This window comes from Pseudochaenichthys georgianus, chromosome 11, assembly GCF_902827115.2.
Source record: "Pseudochaenichthys georgianus chromosome 11, fPseGeo1.2, whole genome shotgun sequence".
Classification (NCBI taxonomy): Eukaryota; Metazoa; Chordata; class Actinopteri; order Perciformes; family Channichthyidae; genus Pseudochaenichthys; species Pseudochaenichthys georgianus.
Genome location: NC_047513.1, coordinates 28,514,644 through 28,527,289, shown reverse-complemented (window position 1 = coordinate 28,527,289; position 12,646 = coordinate 28,514,644). Strand labels below are relative to the sequence as shown.

Sequence of the window (12,646 nt, the reverse complement as noted above, 5' to 3'; positions counted from 1 at the left end):
ATAAACAGATAATAGTGCAAGTAAATAAAATATAATATAATAGAAATAATGCAGAATAGTCTTTATACAAGTAATTGGAATATTGATATATCCTTGATATTAATTAATAATAAATCTGATGACTTAATTCAAAATAATTGTTAGTTGTGCCCCTACAGCCAGTCATCTTTTAGCCTTGCTTCCTACATCGATACATCTGGAATAAATCATATTTTTGTGAGTTTTTATACATTTTCCTTGTTTATTAAAGACTAATAATAAACCTGTGGTTGTTCACAGGCAAGACGACGATGACTTCGACCTGGAGGAGGAGATGAGGAAGCTGCACCCCACCCGGCCCCCCCGCCAGCCGGAGCTGGAGCCTCGCAGCCGGAGGGGCTTGGTGGACCTGAGGGTCAGCGTGATCCCGGAGGGGGGGGGCCCCGACAGCGAGGAGGAGAGCGACTCCGACGGCCCCATCCTGTACCGAGAAGACGACGGCGAAGAGGACGACGACGACGATGAGGAAGGGCCTCCAAGTACGTTTGACTAGTTATACTAGTATAGGAGATCAACCCGAAAGACTTTTTAAGAAGTTGAAAAAGCAGTTCTTTAAATATACTGCTTTTTTACGTTCTTTAAAACTGATCATAATAAGTATTTTCAGTCGCTTAATGTGCGACTGAAAAAGTTTGATGCAACCATTTAGTAGTTTTATAATATCGGATAGTTTTAAACCTTCAGCTTGTGAAATCTGAAGATCTCTCACTGCTTTGCTTTGTCTTCCTAAGAGGAGATGAATCATCTTTGAGGGTTTGGCCAGAACAAGATTTTCCTGCATGTAAACGGTCTGCAGAGTCACAAACCCTCAAAGTACACCCTGTAGCGAGAACACAGAACAGACCTGTCCAGCTGCCCCAGAACGCCTCGTTGGGGGTTTCTCTTTTTCCATTGTTTACGTCTTGGGTATAGAGACGTGTTTCGGGTATAGTGACGTAACGTAACGGCTCCGCGGATTGGTCCACTCCAAATGGCAGGAGCGGCAACAAGCCGTTTTGGACAGAGAGTGAATACACACACTTTACAGAGATGCTGTGAGAAACCAATGTGAGTTTGGAACATGTAAATCTATTCTAGTCGACCTCAACAATGGAATTATGATCAGTAGAAACGGCCATGCCGTGGGACCTTTAAGAGCATCTTCATTTTTTCATTTTATTCAAATGTTTAAGTCTATACTTTTATCATGAACACTGCTGTTCTTTTTTTAAGAGATGCTTGATTTCAAATGTGTGATCGTAGCAATGGAAGACATGTCAATTATTCTGGGCCCCAAAGCAGCTTTTTTATATATAACTGTTAATAATAATGCCAGATCATAGTCTCTTACACTCTTTTAAGAGCATTTAAGTGTTAGACTTAGTTTGTTGTCTATACTCATGAACCAGGGTTTCCGTTAGCCGGTAATTACCGGTTTTTAGCTGGTAAAATTTATAAAAAACCGGTAAATTCAAAACCTGACGGTCAAAATGTCTGGTAATAATTAGGGAGGCTCCGATCGATCGGCCGCCGGTCATTATCGGCCGATATTCACTCTTAATAGTTTGATCGGTGCTCTCTATAAAGGCCGATCAGGAGAGCTGGATCTGATCCATATGGACATGAACGCGAGTGAAGTGTAACCGGAGCGAGAGAGAGATCAGATCAGCTGCTGAGTCTGACGGAGACACGCAGCTCTGCAGAATCACCTGAAGCCCCGCCCTCTATTTAGTGCGCTGCAGGAGCTGCTTAAGAAACTGACTGCTGTGAGAGAGAGGGAGGGAGAGGGGAAAAGAGAGGCTCCGTTTCTCCCGTGTTATTATTCAAAGTTGATGTAAACTTCTGAATTATGTACGTTATCTACTACAAGTAGTTTGTTTGAATGTAATAATTATGTTGTTTGTTGTTTGTGGAATCATTTATTGAAAAATGTATCTGAATTTTTTTCGATCTGTTACGATTATAAACTGAAGCAATATAAAAATGAGCCCCGTGAACTGAGTTTTAAACATCAGCATATCTGCTCATAGTCCGGTAATTACCTGCTAACGGAAACTCTGCTACACAACTATTATTATTATTATTGAAATATGACCGGTAAGTTTCAAATTTGTCCGGTAAAATAAAATCTGCCCGGACATTTGACCGTCGAGAAAAAATCCTAGCGGAAACCCTGTCATGAACACTGACATTCTTTGTCAGGTGATGCAGGATTTTAACTTATCGTTTAATGTTTGGATTGCAAAATGTATAGTACTATGTAGTATACATAACTCGTAGTATATCAACTGTGTGTTGTGTGATCCAGGTGGTCTGGCGAGTCGTGTGAAGAGGAAGGACACGTTGGCGCTGAGGCTGGAGCGGCAGGAGCGGCAGGAGCGAGAGGAGAACCAGGAGAACCAGGACATAAGCTGGCAGAACCGAGAGCAGTGGATGGCCGTCAGGAACAAGATCGGATCCGCACTCACACGGTAAATACATCATATATATACTGAATATACTTATAGTTTAATAGGATGTGAGAAGTCAGCCATTATTTAGACAATGATTATTGTTGGAGGAAGTATTCAGATCCTTTGCTGGAGTAAAAGTGCACTTTAAAAATACACTCTGTTAAGTGTTTCTTAAAGGTGGGGTCGGTAATTCACTTCAGAAACACTGTTTGTTATATTCCATGGAATGCTCTTAACGTCCCGATAGCAATGAATATATTAAAAGCTTTGACAATAAATACATACAAACATTTCATCTGTGGAAGCCGTGGCGCTGTAAAAAGCACGACCAATCATCTGAGCCGGCTAAAGTAACTGGATGGCCTACCTGCCTGTCAGCCTTCCATCTGGGCACAAACTTATCTCGTGCCCTCATTGGTCATGTGCGCGTTCGTGTGTGTTGGAGGAGGGGCTCTGTGAGGAAGTGGCAGATTTTTTTCCGGCTGCGTACTTTCAAATTCTAGCTCACTCGAGCTGGTTTCTCCATCCTTACCTACCCTACCTTTTAAGTGAAAACAAGTCATTATAATCAACTTAAGTATTACCTTTAAAAGAAACGTATTATTAAAAATATATATAAAAACATTTCAAAAACTAAGTTAAATAAATAAAAGTCATATTTTTCATAAATTAAAGTGAAACAGCTCTTTTTATGCAAACGTCTAAATTAGTATAAAGTATAAAGTGGCATGAAAATTAAATATTAAAGTGAAGTCCAAGTACCTCGAATACACACTTACAGTACTTCAATACCTCGCACCCCGGAGAGGGACAGATTCCACCCGCTCTTCATGCTGTACATCATGTGTCTGAGAGGCGCTCCTCTGACGGGTCAATGTGAGCCTTTCTAAAGCGCCGACTCAACAGTGTTTCCTTCATGCAGGCGGCTGAGTCAGAGGCCGTCAGCCGACGAGCTGGAGCAGAGGAACATCCTTCAAGGTAACACACTGCATCACACACTGCATCACACACTCCTCCATCACACACTGCGTCACACACTCATCACACACTCCTCCATCACACACTGCATCACACACTCCTCCATCACACACTGCATCACACACTGCATCACACACTCCTCCATCACACACTGCGTCACACACTCATCACACACTCCTCCATCACACACTGCATCACACACTCCTGCGTCACACACTGCGTCACACACTGCATCACACACTGCATCACACACTGCATCACACACTGCATCACACACTCCATCACACACTCCTCCACTCACACACTCCTCCACACTCCTCCATCCCACACTGTGTCACACACTCATCACACACTCCTCCATCCCACACTGCATCACACACTCCTCCACTCACACACTCCTCCACACTCCTCCATCCCACACTGCATCACACACTCCTCCGTCACACACTGCGTCACACACTCATCACACACTCCATCACACACTCCTCCATCACACACTCCTCCATCCCACACTCCTCCATCACACACTCCTCCGTCACACACTGCATCACACACTCCATCACACACTCCATCACACACTCCTCCATCACACACTCCTCCATCCCACACTGCATCACACACTCCTCCGTCACACACTGCATCACACACTCCATCACACACTCCATCACACACTCCTCCATCACACACTCCTCCATCCCACACTGCATCACACACTCCTCCGTCACACACTGCGTCACACACTCCTCCATCCCACACTGCATCACACACTCCTCCGTCACACACTGCGTCACACACTCCTCCATCACACACTCATCACACACTCCTCCACACACTCCTCCACTCACACACACCTCCACACACTCCTCCACTCACACACTGCGTCACACACTCCTCCACACACTCCTCCACTCACACACTCCTCCACCCACACACTGCATCACACACTCCTCCACTCACACACTGCGTCACACACTCCTCCACTCACACACTGCGTCACACACTCCTCCACTCACACACTGCATCACACACTCCTCCACTCACACACTCACACACTCCTCCACTCACATACTCATCACTCACTCCATCACACACTCGTGTGTGTGTGTGTGTGTGTGTGTGTGTGTGTGTGTGTGTGTGTGTGTGTGTGTGTGTGTGTGTGTGTGTGTGTGTGTGTGTGTGTGTGTGTGTGTGTGTGTGTGTGTGTGTGTGTGTGTGTGTGTGTGTGTGTGTGTGTGTGTGTGTGTGTGTGTGTGTGTGTGTGTGTGTGTGTGTGTGTGTGTGTGTGTGTGTGTGTGTGTGTGTGTGTGTGTGTGTGTGTGTGTGTGTGTGTGTGTGTGTGTGTGTTCACTCAGTCCATCCACAAAGTCAATCCTCACTCACTTCAAATCGATATTCTCAATACGCCGCTCGTCCAGCCGCTAATGTGTTTCCGTCCTCCTCCGAAGGCCTCAGGCCTACGGACTCAGCACGGCACGGTGTAGAATAGTGAAGGTGATTTAGAGGTTATTCTAGATGCTACCCCCCCCCCCACATTAAGTGCTCCTTATAAAGAAAGCTGTGCAGTCACGTCGTTGTGACCTCATGCATATTTTCACTTGTTCTTAATGTGATGTGAGGAAGATTTATTTTCCTTATACATGTGATGTTTTGCTGTTTTGTTTCTTTCCGTTAACCGTCAAGTGGGAAATAAGTTGTTTTTTTGTGTGTTTCTCTTAGTATCCTAAGATACTATTATGTTTGGCTGTGAAAATAAATAAATAATAATATTATTTTTATGAAGGGCAGACCATCTATTTGTATTTATTTGTTTTTTTTAGAAAGGGGCGGGTCACATAAGATTGTATTCTTCTCCCTGCTCCTTTTCGCTCAATGGTAGAGTCATGTTTTGTGGCAATTATCGTACATTTGGTTTTGCGTACCATGAGCGGGACAAATAAAAATTAAATTAAATTAAATGAAAGATGGAAAACCAAATGATAGACTTATTAACTAATTAATTATACAAATCAATCGAGCATTCTTTGATTGATCGTTGGTCTCTTTCACGGAGTGTGTGATTATAGTTGTTTAAGAATCCTGTATGCCTGAATTCGGTTAGATATCAAGGAAGTGAGTGAGTTTTTTGTCTTTTACAAATGCATATATATATTTTGTGATTTTTATATCGTCTAATATTGCCTGGACTTAAGGTCCATATTAACCTTACTGCCTGTCACACTAATATGACTGTTCTCAGGTGCCCTAAAGGTTACATTCTGATATGTTTTTGAACTCAAGTGGTGTCTCTTGTGAGGCAAATTCAAGAGGACATTAATCAAATAAGATAGAGTGCAGTATAGTTATTTTAAACATGACTTAATTGAGTTTACAGAACAATACTGTGTCGGGATATAAACTGTTTCCTTAATAAGATCTTGGCCGTATTTACCACGAAAACACGTTTACACACATCCGTTTGCTGGAACCATCGAGAGCGTGACGGGAATATTTCACCCAGGAAAATAACCATGTGTTGCCCGTGTTCGTTCAAATGATTGAATATCTTCTCTCATGCCTCCTGGGGGAAAACAGAAACAGAGAACTGAGTTAAGTTTTGATAAATCAAAATATGTTTAATTCAGGGGTGTCCAAACTACGGCCCGGGGGCCAAATGCGGTCCACGGGCCATTTTTTAGCAAATTCAAAAGGTATAATGAAATATGGCCCACAAATGAAACTTGTGCTTGTCTTAGATTGTACTTCTTAAATATATATGTACACATATATTACACAGTATTCATGTGTTAATGAGACTACTTTTGAAATACATTCAGTCAATTCAAGTTGAAAACCATTTCTATCAAATCTTAGTTGATAAGAAAATATCCCAATAACTTATTTCCATAAAAATCTTGAAATATTTCATTTCAAACCTTTCTTTACCCAGGTGTATCCCATTGAGATCATTGATCTCTTTTTCGAGGGAGACCTGCTAAAGTAGGTTCCACATGAAACATAAACAAAACAACAAAAGGGACTTCTTACAGCATCATTACAGGGATTACAATTTACATTAACTATCCACATGACAATATACCCTTCCTATGTCCTCTTATCATGAGCAATCTGCATTTGATTGATTTTGCTAACTTATTAACTTAATAGCAAAATACCTCTAGTGAGTGGCCCAGCCCTTCGTGTACAGAGGCGAAGCCCCGCTCATCTACTTCCGACCCATTTAGGAACAATTATGTATTGAAGTCAATGGAGAGAGAAAACGTATCTTTCGATCCTGTTTGAATTGTGCCACGAATTACACATATGATGTTTGTCAATCTTAACAAATAATTTCCATGTCAAAAAAGTCACAGTTTGTTGTAAAACTGTTGAAATCTAAGACTATGAAAAATACGCAACTAGAAAGACTACAAATCCCAGAGTCCCGGTCCCGCATGCTGGCTCTCAGGAACCGACTAACTCCCCTTGTGTGTGTGTACAGCTCTCAACGTGCCCAGACTTGGAGTGATTTTCACCTCTTTTAATACTTTCCGCCTCATTCTGAAAGAAAGAAGTGAAATGTTTCAACGTGACGGCCTCTTGGTGTGTGGTGCGAGACGGGAGATGCAGTTCATTGAGCGTTTCACACAAAAAAAAGTGTTACTTCACAGTTTTACGACACATTTAAAAAGAAATGTACTTGTAAAATTATCTTTTAAATTGACAAACATCATATGTGTAATTCGTGGCACAATTCAAACGGGATCGAAAGATAATCTTTCTCTCTCCATTGACTTCAATACATAATTCTTCCGAAATAAGGTCCCATGGAGGAAGGGGAGGGACTTCGCCTCTCTGGAGCGTTCTGTATGTGGCCCTCGGTTAAATAAGTGTGGACACCCCTGGTTGAATTGGTTAAAAACAGTGATTGCACTAAAGATGTGCAGTCGAGACTCGTGAAGCATCACTTCTCACAGTTGGCTCCAGAACGTGACGTGTTATCGTGATTCCTCAGGATCTGTCCACACGTTTCGATCTCGTTTTCCTCCACGGCGCCGCTCTGCTGTCCTGAAACGACTCGACGCGGCCACGCTTCGTACAAAGCAGCGTTTTGTCCGCAGCTCGCCGTGATTAAAGCTTCCCGTTACGGCGTCTCGGTGAAGCGGCCGACTGCCTGCGGTGTTTCCTCCTCTCATGGAATGTGTTTTTTCTTCCTGCAGCCAAGAACGAAGACGACCGGCGATTAGAGCGATGTGAGATCAAACGGAGGCTCACCAGAAAGGTCAGGATGAACACGAGACCGGAATCACACACTTTATTTAAACTGATCCTTTCATCCATGTGTTTAGATGTATATGTACAACCGATGTAATGTAACACTTCTTCTCGGCCCCCAGCTCTCTCAGAGACCCACGGTGGCCGAGCTCGAGGCGAGGAAGATCCTCCGTTTCCATCAGAACGTGGAGAGCACGCACGCACACGAGTACGACCGGAGAGCCGATAAACCGTGGACCAAGCTCACTCCTGCCGACAAGGTGGGAACACACACACACACACACACACACACACACACTTTCATTTACACACAAACACACACCTTCATCTACACACTCACTCCTACTGACAAGGTGAGACACACACACACACACACACACACACACACACACACACACACACACACACACACACACACACACACACACACACACACACACACACACACACACACACACACACACACACACACACACACACACACACACACCTTCATCTACACACACACACACACACACACACACACACACACACACACGCACACACACACACACCATCATCTACACACACACACACACACACACACACACACACACACACACACACACACACACACACACACACACACACACACACACCTTCATCTACACACTCACTCCTGCTGACAAGGTGAGACACACACACACACACACACACACACACACACACACACACACCTTCATCTACACACACACACACACACACACACACACACACACACACACACACACACACACACACACACACACACCTTCACACACACACCTTCACACACACACACACACACACACACACACACACACACACACACACACACACACACACACACACAGACACACAGACACACACACACACACACACACACACACACACACACACACACACACACACACACACTTCTGATCCTTGAGAGGTTTTACCAGCGATGGAGGAGTTGCATTCCAAGCAGATTCAGTATCGAGCAGGAATCCCAGGAATCCAATACAAACACACACACACACACACACACACACACACACACACACACACACACACACACACACACACACACACACACACACACACACACACACACACACACACACACACACACACACACACACACACACACACACACACACACACACACACACACACACACGCACGTTGTTCACACTGCTTAATGTCTGAGCTGAGTTGTACCCAGTGAACGACCTGGTTCTGTAAGGCTCAGGAAACATGAAGGAACTGGGCTGTTTTTGCAAATGGCCTAAGCTTATTGTGCTTTATTTTGTCATGTATTAAGTTGAAACTCTTCCCCTATAATATGTCTTTATAAAGTAAGGACTAAAATGTCCCGTTTGAAAACCATAAAGCATATTTCTTTTATCTTATAGCCATTATAGCAGAAACTCTTATATCATTTGAGGCTTTTTATTTAACTTTGTGCTATTGTCCACTAGATTAACGTATTTTCTCTATCTATCTTTAGCTGTTTCTTTATCCTAGTTTAGGATAAAATAATGAATAAAACAAAAATATATATATTCAAATAATTAAACATAACAAAATAAAAAATAATTAGGTGTTCGTCAGCAGTGCTCTAAACATCTTCAGCTGCCTTTGTTCCTCTGTGCCTCGCTGTGAATGAATCAAAGCTGACTTGGCGTTTCTCTCTGTCCGCCCTCAGGCCGCCATCCGTAAAGAGCTCAACGAATTCAAGAGCTCCGAGATGGAGGTTCACGAAGAAAGCAGGATCTACACCCGGTCAGCATCCTACCTGCTCCACATCCATTATTCACCTGAACACCAGAAGATCATCCTCAGATCTCTTTGGAAGGTTATTAGAAAGACGTCCGCAGCTGCAATAACCTTCTCCCCTCTTTGTCTTCCAGGTTTCATCGGCCTTAGCTGCTAATGCTAGCCAGTAAAGCACTTAGACGGAGGAGTAAAACGCCTGTGGTCCGTTAATAACTGACTCATGCTAACCTGCTAACAGCTGGAGACACTACTGTCGCTGATCTGAAGCTAAAGGAGCCTCAGATCGGTTCCCCTCCTCAGACGTTCTCCGTGGAGTTCAGGACTGGAGGAGTTAGTTTGTCGGTGCGTCCATGATGGAGGTACCTGGTGCCAACACTGAATGAAAGAGTGGGAACACACCCCACACACACACCTCCCGAAACACACCCCAGAAAGACTGACCGCTGGAGGGTGATCACCTCCGGGGAAACGCCTCCCCACGCCTTCACCTGCCTTCCACTTCCTTCTGAGGGAAGACTATGCACATAGAGATCTTTGTAGCGCCTATTAAAGGAATCATTCACCCACAAAATGATTATCAATCACTCACCTTTAAGTTGTTGAAGAAATCACATGCTTTACGGTGAACGAAGACAACGAGACAATGAGAAATGGACGGTTTCCCAACACTAAAATTATACCGAAACATCCAAACTCTCATTCATATTTTTTGCAGTTTAAACCAAGTCTCGTTTATTTTTTTGTATTGATGTTTTCGTACATTTAAGCTGTTATTAAACCACTTTCTTTTACTTCAATGTATCAATAATTCTCCTAGTTGTTTAACTCTTCGATTCAATATCCCATTATCGATATTGCTGCTTCACTATAAGATTCTTGATGAACAAGAATACATGATGTTGAAAAATGGATAAAGGCAAACAATCAAGAGCTCGAACCGTGATACATTTATTATACAGCCAATTTAAAACCAATACATTTACAACATATTATAAAATACAGATTGATATATTCCCCAGCCTTATGAAAAGTAACTCCAAGAATTCAAGGTTTAGAGGGGAATTAATTGATAATATTTTGTGGGCGAATACATCCTTTAACACCATTAATGATGCCACTAAACGAATGTGTTTGAAACTGGCTATAAGTGCGTGTTCGATACTACAAATACCTGCCTTACTCCTCACAGGATCTCATGCAATGTGAACCACAGCAGTGCGTTTCTTATTTAAACTCTTTGAATCCACGTGTGTGTGTGAGTAGACCCTCAGAGCGCTGATTCCTAATTAATATGTGTGCATTTTGTACTGTATTGTTGTCATGTAAATGATTCTCATGGAGCACATGTCACTAGGTTTTTTTTTTCTTTCTAACAAGGCACTTTATGTTCCTTAAATTGGGTGTATAGGAAAAAGAAAAAAAAAAGTCTATAAATCGATGTTTATATAATTGAATTATCCGAGCGGGAAAATGTACATATTTTTATTTTCCTGTCTGTTTTATGGGTACTTTATTATGCAAGTCCCCTGTAGGCTGCAGTGTATAGATCACCTCTCGAGATTGTACATCCTCAGTAATGCTGACATGTTTTAATTGTAAAGTATTTCTCTAATGTTATTTCCAAGTAGTAATGGGACAACATGTTTTTTTTTTTTATACAGACAGAGATCTTTAAAATGTTTTTTTTCTTTGCAAAGCACACTGTCTAAATGAACAATCCACTCAGTCATTAAAATAGCCTGTGATTTTCATTTCAATATGCTCTCATTATTCATTATGTTAGTGGACTCTGGAAATCACCAGATGAGGGCAGTGTTATATAATATGATCAGGATTCAGAATAAATCCAATAACGTGCTTCACGAAAAAGAATGCCCTATTATGCTTTTCCCCTTTCCTGTAGAGTGTTATAGGTTTTGGTGCATGTCAATGGTCTGTAGAGGGAGTTTCTCTGCTACACGTATCGTCATCACTATGTAACACTCTCGCTCCTATTGGCCAGTGCTCCAACACATTGTACTGTACGTGACATCTCTAAGCGTTTAACCAATCACTACAGAGCCAGCCAGCTAACCAATCAGAGCAGACTGGGCTCTGGTTTCAGATGGAGGGTGAAAAGAGGTGCTGCAGCACAGGCAGTATGAGAAGTAGAGCCACTACATACTGATATACACCTGAACATCAGCTGGAGAGGACTCTTTAAAGGAGAGACACTACATACTGATATACACCTGAACATCAGCAGGAGAGGACTCTTTAAAGTAGAGACACTACATACTGATATACACCTGAACATCAGCAGGAGAGGACTCTTTAAAGTAGAGACACTACATACTGATATACACCTGAACTTCAGCAGGAGAGGACTCTTTAAAGTAGAGACACTAACTGATATACACCTGAACATCAGCAGGAGAGGACTCTTTAAAGTAGAGACACTACATACTGATATACACCTGAACTTCAGCAGGAGAGGACTCTTTAAAGTAGAGACACTAACTGATATACACCTGAACATCAGCAGGAGAGGACTCTTTAAAGTAGAGACACTACATACTGATATAAACCTGAACATCAACAGGAGAGGACTCTTTAAAGTAGAGACTCTACATACTGATATACACCTGAACATCAGCAGGAGAGGACTCTTTAAAGTAGAGACACTACATACTGATATACACCTGAACATCAGCAGGAGAGGACTCTTTAAAGTAGAGGCACTACATACTGATATACACCTGAACATCAGCAGGAGAGGACTCTTTAAAGTAGAGACACTACATACTGATATACACCTGAACATCAGCAGGAGAGGACTCTTTAAAGTAGAGGCACTACATACTGATATACACCTTAACATCAGCAGGAGAGGACTCTTTAAAGTAGAGGCACTACATACTGATATACACCTGAACATCAGCAGGAGAGGACTCTTTAAAGTAGAGACACTACATACTGATATACACCTGAACTTCAGCAGGAGAGGACTCTTTAAAGTAGAGACACTAACTGATATACACCTGAACATCAGCAGGAGAGGACTCTTTAACGTAGAGACACTACATACTGATATACACCTGAACTTCAGCAGGAGAGGACTCTTTAAAGTAGAGACACTAACTGATATACACCTGAACATCAGCAGGAGAGGACTCTTTAAAGTATAG

The 12,646-nt window shown here is 42.5% G+C and overlaps 1 protein-coding gene across 5 annotated transcripts in view; it reads left to right on the top strand.

The window, feature by feature from the left end:
• phactr4a (phosphatase and actin regulator 4a) overlaps window positions 1–11,236 on the top strand; it is a 47,017-nt gene extending 35,781 nt beyond the window's left edge. For all 5 annotated transcript variants that reach the window (XM_034094231.1, XM_034094230.1, XM_034094229.1 and 2 more), the window contains 7 exons: window positions 280–518; window positions 2,327–2,489; window positions 3,394–3,449; window positions 7,646–7,707; window positions 7,823–7,960; window positions 9,409–9,485; window positions 9,614–11,236. In XM_034094231.1, coding sequence (XP_033950122.1) covers window positions 280–518; window positions 2,327–2,489; window positions 3,394–3,449; window positions 7,646–7,707; window positions 7,823–7,960; window positions 9,409–9,485; window positions 9,614–9,629 — 751 coding nt within the window. In that variant the 3' untranslated portion in view covers window positions 9,630–11,236. The remainder of the gene's footprint in view (window positions 1–279; window positions 519–2,326; window positions 2,490–3,393; window positions 3,450–7,645; window positions 7,708–7,822; window positions 7,961–9,408; window positions 9,486–9,613) is intronic.
• The last annotated feature ends 1,410 nt before the right edge of the window (window positions 11,237–12,646 follow it).